Source organism: Acomys russatus, chromosome 16 (assembly GCF_903995435.1).
Source record: "Acomys russatus chromosome 16, mAcoRus1.1, whole genome shotgun sequence".
Taxonomy (NCBI): Eukaryota; Metazoa; Chordata; class Mammalia; order Rodentia; family Muridae; genus Acomys; species Acomys russatus.
Window position 1 is genome coordinate 42,431,172 of NC_067152.1, and position 19,289 is coordinate 42,450,460.

Sequence of the window (19,289 nt, forward strand, 5' to 3'; positions counted from 1 at the left end):
TGTTTGCTTTTGAGACAGGCTCAGTTGTTGGGTCAGTAGTGACTTGAGTTTATCCTCAGATTTCCCAAACCACAGAACCAAAGGTCAGTCCTCAGCTGAGGGCATCAGCCCAGCAGTTCCTAGATACACCCACTTCCCACCCCAGCCTCATACTGTTTAGGGACTGTATGGTAGATAAGTTGGATGAGACTGAAATAGCTTTCAAAAGCTCGTGAAACTGAACTGCCTCAATTGATGTTTATTGAAACTATGATGTGAGGGTCCATCATTCAGTATCCTGTTGGTGACAAGGAGTGACAGATCTCCAGTGGGACTTCTCTCAGTTGTGGCAACTGGTGTGAGGCGATTAACTGCTGGTACCTCCCATACTGTGGTGCTGCATGCGTTCCTGCTAGGTAGTCTGTCCTGAGTTCCACACCTTCGCTCCAGATTAGCCACCTTGCAGTTTGTGTCTTCTACTTTACCAACACAAGACAGATGGTCATCCATCACTTAATCCTATTATCTAGCCTTAAATGTCATTCTGCCTCTAGCACAAGGCAGAAGTGTCATGGTATCCTCGCAGATTGGATGCCTTTGGCACTTGGGAGTTAATGGTTTCAGTTGTGGGTGGGCCTCTGCTTTGTCTTGGTTAGCAGAACGCAGAGTGCTTCCATTCTTGTTTCTGGTTGTTCAGGACCAAGTACTGGCTTTGAGCTACTTAGCTCGAAGATGTGCCTGCCCCTCTGCTGGTGAGGTTCACTGTCTTATTTTGGGAGTGTTAACGTTCGATTTTAAAACAAATCCTGCCAAGTAATTTGCCCTCCCTTGGCTAAGACCCAGAAGCTTGAGTCAAGGAGGTGTCGTTCGTTGAACAGGCCCTGCTGATGTGATGGCTATGGGTCTTGTCTCAGTACCCTCTGTTGGGAAGTAGAGGGCCAAGGGGAGTGTTGCCTCTTCCAAAGGTTGAAAGGTCAGGAACAGTTTTTGAAGCAACGAAATCAGTACGTTGGGGGTGGGGAGGGGGTCAGCGCTGGTATAGCCAAAGGATGCCGGCGTTGTGCAGATCCCTCCATAGTGCAGCTTCCAGCAACAGATCGTGGTTTGCATAGAATATCAGTGGTTTCTTTTCTCGTTCGAAATAGTGGTCTGAGTATTTCTGGTAGTTGCTTGTGATGAATCCATAGGCACTGACCTGGGCAAGGACAGTCATAGTGTTTGCTTACTTGAAATAGTGTGCTGTCCCCAAGCAGGTTCCCTTGTAAGGACAGGAGGAAGCAGATAGACAGCTCAACACAGGCACTTTGTGCCCTTTGTATACATTCTCAAAGCCTTAACCAATGGAACAGAAGGGTTAGTTAGCAGTTACCAGTGTCCCCCCAGTCAGTGAGGCAGAACTGGGTTTGCAATGTAAGTGTGACTTCAGTGCATGAAGTTCAAGGGTGGAGGCAGTCACCCAGGCCTACAGTGACTGCACTCCAGAGACCCGCATTGGAACAGGTAAAGGGCAGGGCCTGGGTGGTGTCTAGCTTCCATCCCTCAAACCTTTACAGGGATCACAGCCTGCTTTTTTTTCTTGAGTCTTGAAGATTGAACCTAGGGGCCCATGCTCGTTTCATCTGTATTCCATAGCCTGCCTTTGAAAACTCGACCAACCTCTGCCCCCTTGCACATCACCAGGCAGACCTATTTTTACTGCAGTTTAGAATTTTTTTCATATGGAAGGCTGAACCTACTGTCCATGCCAGCTCTAGACATGTTGCTTTCAAAGGGCTGTTTGACCAGCTGCACCTTAAACATATACAAAGGCAGTGGAGGGGGTGGGGGTGGGGCCCACTGCTGGGTGGCTGGCCTTGGGCCACAGTGAGTTCTGTTGACTCTCTGCTGCCATGGCTCCTCCATGAGAGGATCACGTACCTGGTCACAGGTGTGCAAGGCTGTCAGCAACATGAGTGCTCCTGTGCTGGGCATATACAAGTCTCTGTAGGGAGTGTTAATCATCTTGGATTTCAAAAACCTGGAAGGCAATACGAGAGGGAGCTAGTGAAAGCTCAGGGAGGAAAGCCCTTGTCACACAAGCTTTATAGACCCAGGGATCAGCACACCGCTGAGATTACAGATGTGGTGACATGGGAGGCAGACGACAGAATCCCACGTCCCAAGCAAGGGTGACGCGGAGGCTGCATCCTAACCTGTGTGCTGCTTGCATGTGGTTCTCTCCGAGCCCTCCCCACAAAGATTGTCTGCTTTGTTTTGGGCTTTTTTTTTGGACACAGGGTCTCTCTGTTGGCTGTCCTGGAACTAGATTTGTAGCCACACCTGCCTCTGCCCGCTCCCCCACCCCAGTGCTGGGATAAACAGTGTGTGCCACCATACCCAGCCCTCCCCACACAGATTTAAAGACTTGAGAAAGTATTGAATGCCAGAGCAATGCTAGAGAGAAACTCAGACACTGTCCCTTCCACTTCAACCAGTGCGTTTTAGGGAGAATGCAAGTCAACTCCTAAGTGTGAGCATTCCAAGATGGAGTGGACACCTTAAAGGGGTGCACTACTCCCTTTTCTCCCATTCTACAACTACCACCCCTGACCCTGTTATCTTCAATGCTTGGGCGTACATGGATTGCCTCTTTACCCTGAAACAGGAAGGTTCTCTGCCCCACACAACTTGACCAACAGGGATCACAGATGAGCAGGGAGCTCGCTCAGATCTGGGCTCACTGGTGTGATGGTACCCACAGATCCTGACCTCAGACCTGGATTTATGTCTGGGCAGGTCACACAAGTGCACAGGGCTTCTTCTGGCCTCACTCCACTGACGGCTTTACCCACTGTTGAGATGCTGGTCCTTGTGGTATACAGTGAGTTTTCAACTGTGGAATGGCTAGCTTTGGGCATCACTACTGGACCTGGGCACTGAAGGACATTTGGCAGATGCCTGGCCTCTACCCACAAATGTCATGCCCTCTATGACAACCAAAATATGTCCTGACAGAGCCAAATACCCACCCTTGTACTCCATCAGTATTGGGAACCACTAACAAGAGGAAGCTCCGCTGGAGGGAGAGAAGTGAGGTCAGGCTGACTGCTCCCCTTAGTCAGGGGCTTCTGGTGGGGATGGGTTTTAGAGCCAAACTTGATGGCAGCAGACTTAGCACCCAACACGGCTGGGCACCTTCTGGCTCTGTGAAGGTTCCTTGCGTTCTCCTGTTTGTTGTTTATTTTGTGCTAAGCCTGTGTACTGTATCGCCACCTCTATCCAGGTGGTAAATGGGACAGTAAATGAAATTACAGAAGCTTTTCGCGCAGTGATGGGCGCACAGCGCTGAGCAGGGCACTGCCCCAGTGTGTAGTGAATGAGGCCCAGCTAAAGGCACTCTAAATGTGTGGGGGTTTAGGCGTTGGTCCTCCCACCCCATCCCCATCCCCCATACCTCTGTGTCAGGTAGTTGATGAAGCCTGGATGCAGGAGCTTGAATTTGCTGGCAGAGGTTTCTGGTCCAAAATAGGTGTGAGGCCTAGGCCCCACGATAGAAGTGGACAGAGCGCCCAGAACCATCGTATTGAAGGGAGAGCGAAGGGAGCGTTAAGCGCTTCTGGTAGCGGTAGGGCCGGATGGGTCGGGGCTGGGAGTAGAAGCGCGAGAACGGAGTATAGAAGGTGGCTGGGAGCGCCGTGGGTACCACGTGGGGCTTCCCCTTCAGCAGGACCTCAGTTGGCGGAGTGTAGGAGAGAGAGGATGGGGGTGTGAACAGGGCCGGAGGTGTGGGGTAGGAGCAGTTCATCTGGGGGATGTGAGGGGGTGGTGGCAGGAGGGGGAAGTAGAGAGAGGCAGGAGGGGGTGGTGCTGCCCTCCTGGATTCCTGGCCCTGGCATAGAATGGCACAGTTAAAGCACGGATTTTGCGGAAGAAGTGCTGTAGGGGGTTGGAAAAAGGGAGGCTCTTTCATGAAGCGAGGCACATAGGGGGCGATACAGGAAGGGATGTTCCGGATGGGCCCGATGTAGGAGGCCGAGTTGGCAGGGCTGTGGGAAGGGGACCTGGTCACGAGCGCCGAGGGTGTCAGCGAAGGGTTTCGAGAGAGGGCTTTTAATCCCGTCTGGGAGGGAGATTTGGAGGCTGGTGGAGTAGGGGCTTGAGTGGACCCTCGGGACACATGTTGGACATGAGGACTAGGAGACTGGGAGGAAGCCCGGGAGGAAGGCTGAGAGGGAGCCGGGGTAGGGTTGTGAGAGGTGGGGCGGGAGGAAGACCCCCGGGTGGGGGAAGGGGAAGGGGCGGAGCCTCCAGAGCTCGGGAGGGGCTGCTGCTGGTTGGTTGGATTCTCAGCGTGGTTAGACCGGGACTGGGATGGGGACTGGGTTGGGGATGGATTAGGGGTGTGGGAGGGGGAGCTCATTGGTGTTAGGGGAGGCTTATGTCCACCCGGGGTCTCTGAAGAAAGTTTCCCCAAGGGCCCATTCCCAGCTCGTCACAAAACCCACCCTCAGTTCTCAAGACCTATAGCAACGCCAGGGGGTAATTGTTAGGTAATCACAGGGGTGGGGGTGGGGCACCCGGCAGGGGCTGGCACCTCCAAAGGTGCTTCAAAGAATGGGTCCCAAGAGCCAGGAGAGGGGTTTGGTCTTCTGGCCACAGCAATAGCATAGGTTTCTAAGGCACAAGACACTGAGAAGGCTCAGACCAGGGCATAGAGGAGGAAAGAGTCAGGCCTGATATCCAAGAAGTGGAGGAGAGGACATGACCCTCCCTTTGTTCCCAGCTCTCTGGACTGAGCCTGGGGACCCAGTGTTCCTGGAGGATGCTTACCTGACAGGATCAGTGACAGGGACACTAGGCCCAGCTCTCCTCCCACCTGCTGCCTGCAGGACTTCGGGGTGGGGGTGGGGTCAGCGGGGAGGGGGAGGAGGCAGCCTCCTAGAGTTGAGGGGCCAGGTCTTTTCACCCCCTAAGAAAAGACTACCCCCTCATCTAGCAGGGCTACTCAGGCCTTGAGCCACCTGAAAGAATGAGGGGCCTGCCAAACCTGCTTTCAGCTTTAACGGCAACACTTCTGGTGGCCAAACATTACCCCTCTATCCACTGCAGTGTTTTATGAGCCCCGTGGCCCACCCTACCCACGGGTCCGCAGAAGATGGCACCCACTGTCAGATTACAATCCCTAATGCTAAATTATGCTGAATTAGGGATTATTGACTTTTGTGGGGCTTTTGTTAGTTTTACGAGACAGGGTTTCTCTGGGTAATCTTGGCTGTCCTAGACTCGCTTTTGTAGACCAGGCGGTCCTCGAACTCAGTGATCTGCCTTCCTCTGCCGATTATTGAATTTTGGAGAGAGAGTTTTCTCTTCATACAACTCACGCCATACCCAGGGCTAAAGGGCCATTAGCCAGCTGCACTACCCAACCCGCGGGTCCTTGGAACAAGAGGAGATGCTCACTGCGTTCCCCACCCCCATGTTACAGGCTCACACTCTAGTCAGCTGCTCACCTGTCCCCTTTATCGGGACCTTCTGGAACAGGCACACCCAGAATGGCAGACCTCAGCATCAGGTAGTCACGGATGTCTGAGGGGATGAAGATGTAGCGCAGGTCCTGTCAGGATGTCAGACAAGGCTCGTTCAGCTCCAAAGAAAATATCCCTCCACCTCATTTCCACCTGAGCTTGTGAGGTTTCCTTACTAGGCTGCATTCCCACTGGGAGGTACTTGGGTGGCTTCACTGTAGGTTCACACATCCCTGTAGGAGGTGAAGCATGCTTGCTAGGATTGGCTAGACTTTGTAGCTAACACATAGCCGCCTCTTTGTGTTTTGAGATTTTGGTGATTTGTTTTTTGACAGTCTCATGAAGTTCAGGCTAGTCTCAAAACTCCCAACAGAGCCAAGGGACTCCTGGTCCTTCTGCCTCCTGATCCTCCTGCCAGACTCCAAAAGTAGAAAATATATGGGCTGGAGAGATGGCTCAGCGGTTAAGAGCACTTGCTCTTCTTTCAGAAAGCTGGATTTGATTCCCAGCACCCACCTGGTGGTTCATAACCACCCACAACTCCAGTCCCAGGGGATCCAACACCGTCTTCTGGCCTCTGCGAGCACCAAGCATACACACGGTGCACAGACATGCATGTAGGCAAAATTCACACAAAATCTTGCCGACTAGGCCATCCAAAGTGCATGGCTTCCTTGCTCCCTCTAGATTGCTCATTTTGGAGAAAGTTAATCATTATGTCATGAGGGCTCTTGAGAGTTCGCCAGAAGGGCCCAGGTGAACAAGACCTGTACTATGGCCATCCTGACCCTGGCCCTGCTCCTGCCTTCAGAGGAAAGCGGCCTGCTGCTGCCTGAGAGAACCACTCACTAAGCCACTCCCAAATTCCTGACACACTGACTTGATAAAAGCTTGTCATTTAAAGTGGGGTGGCACACTGCCTCAGAGGTTCCATGGCAGCATTTTTTTCTCTCTCAGGAGCTAATTGCTTCTACAGTGGGGACTCGGTGCACAGATGCTATGCGGAAGACACTCCAGAATGTCCTGATCAGAGCCAGAAGCTTCTAGAAACATGGCTCCCCTTCTAGGCCCATAGAGTCCCTTACCTGAGCTCTCTCTCACCCTGCATGTGGCATCCAGAGAGAGAGCGCAAGGCAGAACACATGGAATTATGGGATTATGGCAAGTGAGTGTGGAGGGAAGGCCCAGGGGAGAAGACGCCAAGGCTGGCTCCGACACTAGCTGCGACCCGGCCATGAGACCTATTAGACCTCAGTTTCCCACACAGAGCTCTGGTGAGAGTTGAAGAGGTCATACATTATTCTTTGGGTGGGTACTGTGGGGAATGGAAAGATCTCCAGGGGGCCTAGATTTGGGTAATTCTAGCTGAATGTCTTGGACACATTCTCAAATATCTCAGCGTTGACCTCCCCATCCCCCCCCCCCAAAGACAGCCTCACTATGTAGCTCTAGCTGTCCTGGAGCTTGCCGTGTAGACCAGGCTAACCTCAGAAATCACAGAGACCTGCTTGCCCCTGCCTCCCAAGTGCTGGAACTAAAGATGTTTCGTCACCATGTCCGCCCGGCAACCTCCTAGTAGCCCTTAACTCTGCCACCTGAAAACAGATATGCTGATCCCACATGGAACAACCAGGACACTTGTCTCCATGCCCTGGGGCACTCTGGGAACAGAGGAGGTACCCAATAAATGCCCTTGCACTGTGCATGGATATGGGAATTCTGGGGTGGGCACTCTAGGTTTGAACCCTCTGCCTTCTGCTGACTTGCTGCATGGAGGGACGCTGGGCCTCAGTCTCCTCCCTAGGGAAGTGGGGTTCACAGGATGCACATCTATACTCAGGAAATACTAACTCTTCCCTTTCCATGCTCGAGAGGCTGCCCAGAGCCAACACAAAGAACGGGAAATGTCCAACAGGTTTGCCTTTAGCTCTAATGTCTGCCACAGTTGGCCAAGATCTTTGTTTTGTTTTGCCTTATTGAGACAAGGACTCTCGATAATGTAGCCCTGACTACGCTGAAACTCACTGTGTAGTGGTCTCGAATTCAAAGAGATCTGTCTGCCTTTGTCTTGAGAATGCTGGGGTTAAAGGTATGTGCCTAGCTGTGTATGGTGGCACACACCTTTAATCCCAGCACTTGGGAGGCAGAGGCAGGTGGATCGCTGTGAGTTCAAGGCCAGCCTGGTCTGCAAAGTGAGAGTCCAGGACAGCCAAAGATAATACAGAGAGACCCTGTCTCAAAAAAAAAAAAAAAAAGCATGTGTCTTTGGCCACCTGGAAGGTGACCAAGATCGTGACACTACCTAGCCATGCACTGGACTGAGAATCTGTGAACCCCAAGGCCCGTCCCACACAAGGGTTCCTGAGAAGACAGTGGTCCCTGTCGGCCACCGTGGTTCACCTGCTGCTGGCCTCACCTGCCCTTGTGGTACAGAGGTGAAGCCCAGGTTGGAGTAGGAGATGAGAGAATTCTTCATGGTGTTGACGGTGAAACCGTAGAAGGAGGTCTTGGTGCCCACGTCGTGCTCAAAGCCTTTGATCACCGCTCCATTGAGTCTGCCCCAACAGAAGCCTCTCAGTGTCTTTGTGGCCACAGCACGCTATCTGGCTTACCTCCTTCTCCATGGCTCTGGCTCACCTGTCCCCATCCCTCTGTACCACTCCCCTGCCTGTGAGAATATCCATTTGGGGCCTAGCCTGGTCCTCACTTCTCAGGTCCTCAAGGGGTGCTCTCTGAAGGGGTAATCTAGCCTTGGGACCCTTCCTCCCAGGTGCTGACCACAGGGCACCTGCACTCTGCCTTCAGGGTTGGCAGCTCTCAACCTTCCTAACACTGCAACCCTTTAATACAGTTCCTAATGCTGTGGTGACCACCCCCCACCCAACATTCATTCTTTCTTTCTTCCGTTTTTCAAAAAAAGGTTTCTCTGTGTAACAGCTCTGGCTGTCCTCGAACTCACTCTACAGACCAGGCTGGCCCCGAACTCATGGAGATCTGCCTGCCTCTGTCTCCCAAGTGCTGGAATTAAAGGCGTGTGCCACCATGACATTATTTTCATTGCTACTTCATAACTGCAATTTTGTTGCTGTTATGAATCATAAATATCTACGTTTTCTGATGGTCCTAGGTGATATGACCCCTGTGAGAGGGTCATTCAACCCCTATCACAACCCATGGGTTGAGAACCGCTGGTCTAGACTATCTGTCCACCCTAACTGCTGAGCTGCCTTAAGCTGGCTACTGTGTTTGCCCTGGCTTCGAACGGAGGACAGTCAGTTCCCCCAGGGCTAGCAAAGCACAGGCTGCCCACCCAGTTCCCTGCCCCCCCCCCCCCCCCGTTCTCATTACCTGAACACATAGTCATGGTCGTCGATTTTCTGACCCTGACAGGATCCATTCAGAATCCCTCCGTTACCCACCACAGCACAGCGAATACAGCTCAGAGGTAGCTTCCTGGAGGGACCAAACAGTTCTGCACTCTCGGGGCTGCTCAGGAGTCTCAGGGTAGAGACGACGGCTGTGGGTGAGGACAAGGGGGAGCCGTGAGGAGTGGGCTGTTGCTGGGCGTTCCCCACACTGGCTTGGGTCCTGTGTTATGAAGGCCATCCTAGGACATACAGAGGGTGGGGGAGAATCGGAGTAGTGTGTGTGTAGCTAGTTCTCTAACCCTGGTACACTCCAAAAGAAAAGAATTCAAGGCATGGGGTGGGTGGGTCTGACTGTGGTGGTTTACTCATCAAATAGCCATGATGGTGCCGTGGAAGGCTCTTAACCCTCTGATGTCCGGCTACCGTTAAATGCTGGACATTTTCCATGCCAACGGGACCCCAAAATAGTGAGAGCCACTGAGCAACTTAGTCCTGGGTGCTCAGATGAAGGAGGGGGCGGGGAGAGAGAGAGAGAGAGAGAGAGAGAGAGCCCTCAAGGCTCTCCACTGATGCTGGGAAGGCAGGCAGGTACACGGTAGGGCCAACGGTGGGAAGAATGGGCTGGCTGAGGCAGAAGGCAGGGGAGAGGCAGCAGATAGCAGATCACCTTTGTGGGAGAGCCCCTGCCATCCATAGGGGACTTTATACTGGCTCAGATTGTTCCAGAGTTCCTGAGTGAGGAGGTCGTCCCACAGCAGCACTGGGGTGGAGAGATCAAACAGACCCCGGAAGCGTTGGTCTTCCTCAATGGCCCGGGAAAGTGGCTGTTGGCAAAGCCGGCTCTGGGAATGAGAAGGGGAGAGGGCAACGGCCTGTCAGGTAGGGGTGAGGGGTGAGGGGTGTGTCTCTCTGGGAGCCTACAGACCTCACAGGAGAACTCAGAAGGTGAGCTTCCCTTATTCCTCCAGAAGGCTATCCCTGGGTCTTTCAGCTGAGATTGCCTGTGGTCCAGCAGCCTGATGGGATCAAGGAACTTTCTGGATTCAGCATGCCCAGCCCTCTCTTACCCTCCTGATGCCACATGCCCACGGTTCAGTGGCTCTGGCTTCATACTCCTTCACCTCCCACTTGGGCAAACTTTGGGTACTTAGTAACCAGCAAGTGAGACCTGTGTCTCCAGTGGATTCAAGCCTGGGATTTAGAGTCTGTCAGCCGGACCCCAATCCTACCTCCTGCTGGCAGGAATCATACCCTCCTTCCTTCCATTGGCTGCTCGTTTTCAACCCCCCAGCATTCGTGTCCACTGAGAACCTTAAAATGACAGCGTGGTGTTTTGGACCTGATGTGCCATTCAGGAGCTTTGGCCTCAGTTGGTGAGGCTAACCGTTGAGAGGCAGTTGGATCACAAGAGCTCCTTATCAGTTAGCCCATAGATGGATTAATAATAAGCTGATAGCAACCCCAGCATGGTGATGCAAACCTTTAATCCCAGCATTCCTGAGGCAGAGGTAGGCTGGTTTCTGTGAGTTCAAGGCCAGCCTGGTCTAAATAAGTTTCAGTACAGCCATTGCTACATAGAGACTCTGTCTCAAACACCAATGCTGCTGCTGCTGCTCCTCCCCTCTCCTGCTACTACTACTAGTGCTACTGCTGCTACTGCCAGTACCACCACCACCACCACAAATCTGATAGCATCATTAGGAGGTGGCAGAAACTTCCACAGCGAAGCCTCACTGGAGGGAGCTGGTCACTGCAACATGCTTTGGGAGCTACATCTTGTCCTAGGGTGCCCTTGGGTCCTCTCACCCTGCTTGCTGGCGGCCATGAAGTAATTGAGGCCACCACCTGCTGCCTCCCATCATGCTGTCCCTTTAGAAACAATGAATCCAAGGGACCGGGACACCCCGTGAGCCCTTCCTAACTTTTCTTCCTTTGAAGTCCTTTTCTCACGCATTTGTCACAACAACAGAAAAGCCAAAGCGCGTTTGGAAATAAAGGTATTTGTGTGTCTCTTCAGAATGAGGGCTTAGGGGCTTAGGCTAGCCTTAAATACAGCTACCAGCCTCCTGATGATGAGGCCGTGTAAAAAGTGGAGGCCATGCAGCGGATGGAGTTATCTCTGCATCCAAGGAATTGGGGGTGGGGAGCTTTTTAGAGCCTCAGGGGAAGTATGGCCCCTTGGTGTGATATTGGTTCTCTAGCATTCAGAACCAGTGGAGAGTGGATTTCTGTCTGTCTGTTTGTCTTAATGATGCATATGTGTGTATTTATGCATGAGAGAGCACCTGCCCCACAGACAGCCAGAAGCATCAGATCCCCCCCTAGAGTTGGAGTGCTAGGAGTAAGCTGCTGGATATGGGCGCTAGAGACCAAACGTGGGACCTCTGCAAACGTGGAGCACACTCTCGACCCCAACCTCCATTGTTTCAAGTCACCTAGCCTGTGCCCTGAGTTCTGGGAACCTCTGCACCCAGGGCCCTTTTGGAGAACCGGGTTCCTAGCGGGGGTAGGGGGAGCGCGTTCTAATCTGTCGCTTTCCCCGGCCTCCCCGGCCGGTGCCCAGTCTCACACAGTAGTCTTGGGGTGGGGGTGGGGCGGAGCCCTGTTCCTTCTGAATAAGCTGCTTTGTTTAAGCCGTTGATCAAAGGGCAGAGCAGGAAATGGCTGAACAGTGTTTTCTGCTATCATGCAACATACGAGCATCCCACATTGTGCAAAAGTGATGCAATCCAAACCACAGGGCCTATGGGGGAGAGGGGGGTGTGTGAGTGTGATGAAACCCTCCATGTTGTATTAAACCAAAGACAGACAGGGACGTAGGGAAGTCAGACAGCCCCAAGGCCCAGGCCATGGCAATCTTTCCTTGGAAAGACCGGAGGTTTGCTTGTGCACCGTGGTGTCTGGAGGGTAAGCAGTCAGCGAGGGTGACCAGAATGGCAGAAGCTGTCTGTAAACGGAAGGTGAATTGTAGCTGCAGGAATGAGTGGGTGAGCCCGTGACACAGGGTCCTGCAGGGCTCAGCTCAGCTGTCTGCAGCTATCTAGTGTCCTTACCAAACAGATGGACACATTTGATTCCTCAATGTCTCCTTAAGGCAACCCAGGCAGGATACAGGCTGGATGACGTCAGTGCTGCTCTAAGCCATAGGTAAATCCATCTTTCTGGTCCAAAGTGTGGGGATGCAACTAATTGGCCTTGCTGCTTCCCAGGACCACACTTCCATCAATACCCCACCCCCTCAATAAAAGACACTCTCTGTAACATTAGGTCTGTCTGCTTTTCTTTCTCTGGTCTCTGGGTACCTCGTATATTAAAATGGGTTTTCCCCAACTAGCTGGGACTATGCATCAATCAGCACCAAGTAGAAAATTCGTTGGAAGCTTAAAAATGGCCTGACCCCAAGCTCTCAGGATGCTTATAGCTTCTTCAGCTGCTAACCACTTTGCCACGACCTGTTCCCAATACAGGTTGCCCTCACCACCTGCCCAGAACCACTTGTGCCATCCCTGAGTAACTAGGCTATCACTAAACTCTTGAACACAGGGACATCTTTCCCCCCTGTGGCCCCCAAACCTCACTTAACTAAGTGTCCAAGCCCAGTCTCTTAGGTACTTAAAAGTCAATGCTTAAGCCTGTATTAATCCATAAAAGACACAAATTGCCCAGTTCAACCACTATGAGGAGCTGGGGTGGCAGAGAAGGCTGCTCCCACCCAGGTTGTGGCCAGGTCAGGGGTCGGATCAGGGCTCCTATGCCAGTGGCACCGATGACTGCTGAGCTGGCCTGGGCAAGGCACCTAACTGCTCTGTGCCTCAGTTTGTCCCTCTAGACTAGCTCTAATTACCATTTACCTGACACTTGAAAACAAAGTGCTGTATGGAACACCAGGTACCTAGCTAGTACTCAGGGTGATGGACCCCCCGAGGTAAACATGGGGCATTTCCCCAGAGCTTGGGGTTTTCAATGAGCAAGTGAACTGTGACTTGTCATAAGTAGGCTCTAGAGGAATAAAGAAGCCATTCAACACAAAGATATAATTTTGAGGGGAAGGAGAGACGGCTGGGTGGTTAAGAGAGTGTACTGCTCTTGCCGAGGACCGGACGAGGGTTCACTTCTCTGCACCCACACTGGGTGGCTCACAACTGCCTGTAACCTCAGCTCTAGGAGATCCTACGCTTTTTGGGTACCTGCACACACATGGTGCATGTACATACAAGCAAACACGTACACACTATGACTACTAAATAAAGATTAAAACAATTAATATTATTTTTTTTTAAAGGAGACGATTTAAAGGGGCTAGAGAGATGACCCCACGATGAAAAGCACACATTGCTCTTGCAGAGGACCTGAGTTCAGTTCCCAGCACCCACAACTGCCTGTAACTCCAACTCTGGGGCTTCTGCTGCCTCTATCCTCTGTGGCACCTGTATCCTCCCTCCCTCCCTCCCCTCCCCGCCCCCCACACACATTCAGACACACAGTTAAAATAAGGACATGATTTTAAGACTCTCAAGAACGTTCCAGCTGGCTACACCAAGAGGTACTTATCTGTCTTACATTTTCTGCTGGGATACAGGAAACACCAGTGGCCAGGTCTAAGATGCTGGGAGAGGATGAGTGTCTACCTCTGTGCTGATGGAGGTCCAAATAGACTAGACCCAGAAGCCTCAAGAATGTTTTTGTTTGTTCTCTTCTCTCTTCCTCTCCCGGCTAGAACATTCTTACACTGCCCCAGAGTGGTGGACCACTGTACCTTTTTGTTTTCGGAATTCGATGCATTGGGTTCAAAGAATGTTCGAGGTGACAGGATGTTCCTGGTGGGGAAAGACAGATAGATGTAAAGCAGGGTCCAACCAGCACCTTAGAAGCTTCTAGACAGATTTCCACAGCACCGAGGATGACAAAAGTGCCAGGGTCCAAAAGACATTCCTTCCTTTGATTCTTATTCTGGATCCTCTTTAGATATATAAGCTGCCGTTACTCAGTTGCCTTCTGCCTAGCTACAGAACCAAAGAAACTTGTCTCTCAGCAAGAAGTGTGGAGTTTATAGGAATAGGGTTGATGTGGTTACAACATGAAAATATGAAACAGGAAAAGATGGCCAGTCCTTGGAATTGTGCAAAGCCCCTAGGATGAACATAGCAGTGCAGACCCTTAATCCAGTAATTAGCAGACCGAGGCAAAAGGTTCAAGAGTTCAAGGCCACCCTCTGCTACGTAGCTTTGAAGTCAGGCTGATGCTGGTGACACAGAAGCAAATGGCATCACCGACAACAGAAACCTAAGGAACGAGATGAGGGCTGTGCATGCCCTGCCCTTCAAGGGGAGGATGCCCGCAGCTCTGCAGCTCCTGCATGGCGAAGGCCATAGTGTGGCTTGACAGTCTGACTCTTAGGGTTTACAAGGCGGCCCTCTCTGGTAAACTGTCCATTGCGTCTCAGTTTCAGCCTCTGTACAACAGGACTTGGATCACCTGATTGTTGGAGCGGGGCCCAAGAGAATATCTACATTACCTCACATGAAAAGTCCTTCTAAATGCCAGCCATTGTTTCTAAGGGAGAAAGGGGAGGGCGCTAATCCCCTTATCAGTCTCTTCTAAAGGGAGGTGAGAGGGTGCTCTTGGTTCCAGGCACCATGAGGCCCCCAGGACAGAGGGAAAGAAAGGAGGAGGCCCGTTCAGAGGATGGTGGCCAGGTGCTCCCCTCACTTAGTCCACATGACTCAGCAGCAGCAGGGAGGCAGGGGGTGCAGAGGGCTGGGGCCTATAGGTTTTCCTGGGAAGCAAAGGTCGCCTGTATGTCCTGAGCTCGCTGGCTGAGCCAGGGTGGAGCTTGTAATCCGTGGGCCCTTTGGTTTCCCAGGGCTCTAGTAAGATCCTGAAGGCAGAGGAACTGAGATGATCCCTTCCCTCCTCGCCCTCCCCTCCCCCACTAGCCAGATGTCCACCCCTCTAATCCTATAGCTTCTCCCTCCTCTGAGGAGCTGAGCCCCGGTGTGCTTGCTCAGCCTGTGCTACTTGGAAGGAGCTTGGCAAGCATTCATGGCCTGTAGGCCCTGAGTTATGATGGATTCCAAACTTGACCACCCACCCCACCCCTATACCCTCTGGTAATTCTGTCAAGCAGTGAGCCTTGTGAACTCAAAGAGGTACTGCCAGGTTCACAGATTGGGGACAGCAGGGCAATATGGCTGGGATGAGGTGACCATAGCGGGGACCCCAGGCCTAGTGGGACTTCCTCCCAGCTTTCCTGGGTTTGGAGACTTCACAAGTCCTCTCTCAGAAGGGCTCCTTAAAAGAGATACCCAGATACCTAGACCCCTCTGTGAAGACTTTTTGTGCTGAGAAACAAGCACAAAAATGTACATTTTGAGCCGGGCGTAGTAGCGCACGCCTTTAATCCCAGCACTCGGGAGGCAGAGGCAGGCGGATCGCTGTGAGTTCGAGGCCAGCCCGGTCTACAAAGTGAGTCCAGGATGGCCAAGGCTACACAGAGAAACCCTGTCTCGGAAAACCAAAAAAAAAAAAAAAAAAAAAAGTACATTTAAAAAAATAAAATTATTCATCAAGTGTGGTGGCATCTGCTATAATTCTAGCACTCTAGAAGCAGAGGCAGGAGGATCACGAGTTCAAGGCCACCCTCAGCTACAAAGCAAGTCTGAGGCTAGTTTGAGTTTTACGAGCTACTGTCCAAAACCAAAGAAACAAAGTAAATATAAATATATTCAGCTTAATTTAAAAAAAAGTGTGTGTACTGTGTATCTGTGTGCTGTGTGTACATGTGTTCATTTCATCTGTGTGGAAGTACATGGTCACTATGGAGCACATGGGGAGCACATCCAGAGCATTGCAGCATCCAGGGCAGAAAGAATGTGAGAGCCTGAGGGTGGGGCAAGGGGGTGTACTGCGAAATACTACTATCTTCTGGCCATGGACATGGCTATTGCAACCAGGAACTCAAAGGAGCTGCAGTTAGCTGCCTGCCTGAGCCTGTCAGCAGTCCCTTGTGGTAGGGTGGAGTTCCTGGAACCCTTCTCCCCCTTGGGGAAAGCTTACTGAATATGGATGAATTCTGGGGACTGGGCGTCATTGTCTTCAGTTGTGTACGCACTGGGGGAGCCCACTAGGCTCCAAAGGTCAGTTCCACAGCCATGCTCGCACAGACCCTTGGTTAAACTCAGGACTTCATAAAACAAGGCAAAAGAGCAAAGGGGCTTACTTGTGGGGAAGAAAGGGCTGCTGGTGGGAGCGGGCAGGAGACAAGAGAGGGTGAGGTGAAGGTCATTGTATATACATGAGAGAGAGAGAGAGAGAGAGAGAGAGAGAGAGAGAGAGAGAGAGAGAGAGAGAGAGAGAATACATCTTTTTATTGTTTTTTTCTGGGTTTCTCTGGGTAGTCCTGGCTGTCCCAGAACTCACTGTGTAGTTGGCCTGGAATTCAGAGATCTGCCTGCCTCTGCCTCCTAAGTGCTGGGATTAAAAAACATATACCACCATTGCCTAGGTGGCATACGGAATTTTCAAAGAACAAACTTAAACGAAAAGTATTGGCTATAAAAAGTAACTTAAAAAAAATAAAGTTAAAAAAAAAAAAAGGCCGGGCAGTGGTGGTGCATGCGTTTAATCCCAGCACTTGGGAGGCAGAGGCAGGTGGATCACTGTGAGTTTGAGGCCAGCCTGGTCTACAATGTGAGTCCAGGACAGGCAAGGCTACACAGAGAAACTTTGTCTCGAAAAACCATAAATAAATAAATAAATAAATAAATAAATAAACAAATAAATAAAGGTTTGTCCTGGGACAGGAGATTCCCCCCTGGAATCAGAGTCCTGGGAGGAGATAACGAGATGGACACCCCCTGAGGTGCAGTAAGCGCCCCCTCTCCTACCTGATTGTGTCTTGGCCAGGCTCACAGGAAGGATGTTTAGCATCTGGCCATACTTAGAAAGCCACCTGCCATGCTTGACTACCTACCCACCTCCGACTGCCAGGCTGTCTTAACCTGTCCCCTGTCCCCTGCGTCCTGGTTTTCTTGCAGCCAAGGCCAACAGAAACAAGGAAAAGGACAGGCTCTTCCTTGCTTCATTCTGGATCTTGTCAGGGGTTTTTTTGTTTTTTGTTTCTGGTGGTTGTTGTTGTGTTTTACTTTTAGCGCTGGGAGTGGAACCCCAAGACTCCATGCGTGGGGGGCAAACACTCTAACAAATGAGCTGCACCCCTAGCCCTTGGATCAGATTTTGAAATGGAAAAGGATCTCTTGAGAAGGAAAAGGGTTTGCCAGAGTCCATTGGGGAGAGGATTCTAGGCCTTCAACTCGACACAAAGAACGACAGTCAACCAGGAAGTGCTGAGAGCTGGAGAGACAGACAGTCTTCCGTCGGAAAGAGCATGCCAACTGCTTACCCAGGACCAAATGGTCATACAAGTAACATTATACACACTGATCAGGCTCTATTTAGGAGTATGTGTGTGTGTGTGTGTGTGTGTGTGTGTGTGTGTGTGTGTACATATGTATGTATGTATCTATGTATCTATCCACACTTGTAACAATAATGACAAAAAGAAAAAGCAAGGAGGACTACATGGAAGACTTCAGAGGGAGGAGAGAGAAGGAGAAATGATGTAATTATATTGTAATCTCAAAAGTAAATAATTAATAAAAATGTTTTCAAAAAAGGAAAAGCCTAGTCGGCCATGGTGGCGCACGCCTTTAATCCCAGCACTCGAAAGGCAGAGGCAGGTGGATATCTGTGAGCTCGAGGCCAGCCTGGTCTACAGAACAAGTTCCAGGACAGCCAGGGCTACACAGAGAAACCCTGTCTCAAGGGGAAAAAAGTAAAAAACAAAACAAAACAAAAACCGAAAAGCTTTGCTGAGGTGTATAAATGACCTTCTGTGTGCTGTCCTGCTAGGTCCTTTGCAGGGTGCTACCAGCTTCGGTGTTGCCAGCTAAGTGGACTGGACTCAATTGTTTGCAAGCAATTTTCATGTTGTTTGCAACTGAGGTGTGTCCTTTAGCCAGACACTAGATACTTACTTTGTTTTCATCCCAGAGACGTGTGCAGAAGCCAGAGCGATAGGAGAAGAAAGCCTGGTTGCTGAGGCTTTGCATGCTGTTGTATGGGGTCTTCTGACCCACCAAGCTCAGATTCTAGGTATGGATCCCCCACAATAAAGCTAAACCCTCGGGAGGCACCTTCAGCAAACCAGGGGGAAGGCTCAGATAGGTTCAGAATCTGCCTCTGTGCTGTTGCAGATGGAACTCGCCTTTTCCCAGGGCCACACCCCAAAGGGGCTTATGAGAGTAACATAATGGATCCAGATAAAAGGGAGCCAGATGCGGGTAGGACTGAGCCCACAGCCTGGAGTGAGCGGAGTTGATTGGTCACCTCTCCCCTGAAGAGTAGGATAAAGTTGAAAAACAGGAGACTTGGGTTCCTACCCCAAAGTGGATCCAGAGAAAAGTGACAACGGGGTGCTTCCAATTAGGCCTGGACTAAATTAACCAAAGACATCAGGGTCTCCAGTGTGCTCCAGGGGTGGGGGGTGGGAGGAGGACAAACGGCGGTCCAAGGTGTGTCGCCGCTGCGAATCACGCCAGGGTGCCCGCGGGCAACCGGAGAGATGTGAGTGTGCGCCCTCCCCGCGCCCTGGGCACAGCACGCCGCAGCGCTTACCTGGCAGGGGCCCAGGTCTCCCGGGACCACTGCCCCGCCGAGGAGTACAGTGTGAATAAGATGCCGGAGCTGGTGGCTACCAGCAGCAACACCCGGAAGAGCCTGCTGCGCGGAAGGTCCATGCGAGCCCATCCGGGGTGCGCCCCGTCTGCAGCCCTGCGCACTGTGCTCCCGGGAGGAGAGGCCAGTCCCTGTGGGGCGCGCGGAGGCGGCCGCCTTGCTCTGCTCCGCCCTGCTCACTGTGGGCCGTCGCAGCGCCTCCTGGTCTTGCAGCTTCCCCTGTGTCCTCGCCAGCCTTGAGGTCTCCGCAACTCCAGAGACTTGAGAGTCTCTAGGGCCGCCCCTTCAAAAGCCGACTTACAACTTCTGTTGGCTGGAGCCGCGGGCGCCGTTCGGTGGCTGCTCACCCGGTACTTCGATGGCTGTCACACGGGACTCTGATCTCTAGCGAGAGCCACACCTATTCCGGAGTTGGTCAGGGATGTTCCGTTGGGATCATCCAGGGCTAGCATGTACAGTGAAGGGCAGGAAGATCACAGAGGGAAAAGGTTGCGTGATGGGCTGACTGAGCTTAGAGTTGCTCACCCCAGGTTTCAGGTAGTCGGAAGTGGGCGGATGACAGGTGTGAAGCAATCAGGCCGGCTCCCCTCGCTAGGACCGTGGACTTGATGGGTTAGGCCCTGGTGCCTTGTGTCCTTGCATAAGAGTACATCCGCAATCCCAGCACCTGGGAGGCAGAGGCAGGTGGATCGCTGTGCGTTCG

General features: G+C 51.9%; 2 protein-coding genes across 2 annotated transcripts; both read right to left on the bottom strand.

The window, feature by feature from the left end:
- Window positions 1-850: 850 nt before the first annotated feature.
- On the bottom strand, window positions 851-18,842 carry St6galnac2 (ST6 N-acetylgalactosaminide alpha-2,6-sialyltransferase 2). Its single transcript, XM_051159105.1, has 9 exons — window positions 18,527-18,842; window positions 13,608-13,668; window positions 9,519-9,693; window positions 8,832-9,000; window positions 7,900-8,038; window positions 5,469-5,572; window positions 3,413-3,496; window positions 1,897-1,996; window positions 851-1,174 (listed from the first exon to the last, which is right to left on the bottom strand). Exons 1-9 carry the CDS (start codon window positions 18,646-18,648, stop codon window positions 1,007-1,009), a joined length of 1,122 nt encoding a protein of 373 aa, XP_051015062.1. The 5' UTR covers window positions 18,649-18,842; the 3' UTR covers window positions 851-1,006.
- On the bottom strand, window positions 3,497-4,793 carry LOC127200701 (uncharacterized). Its single transcript, XM_051159106.1, has one exon. It carries the CDS (start codon window positions 4,376-4,378, stop codon window positions 3,497-3,499), a length of 882 nt encoding a protein of 293 aa, XP_051015063.1. The 5' UTR covers window positions 4,379-4,793.
- Window positions 18,843-19,289: the final 447 nt, after the last annotated feature.

Bases quoted from the DNA above. Each gene is read 5' to 3' on its own strand.
- LOC127200701 (XM_051159106.1), bottom strand. From the start codon at position 4,378: ATGAGCTCCCCCTCCCACACCCCTAATCCATCCCCAACCCAGTCCCCA.
- St6galnac2 (XM_051159105.1), bottom strand. From the start codon at position 18,648: ATGGACCTTCCGCGCAGCAGGCTCTTCCGGGTGTTGCTGCTGGTAGCC. The intron at 3,497-5,468 runs GTGAGCAGCTGA...CGTGGGGCCTAG, and splicing joins GGTCCCGATAAAGGGGACAG to GCCTCACACCTATTTTGGAC. The intron at 1,997-3,412 runs GTATGGGGGATG...ATTGCCTTCCAG, and splicing joins ATCAACTACCTGACACAGAG to GTTTTTGAAATCCAAGATGA.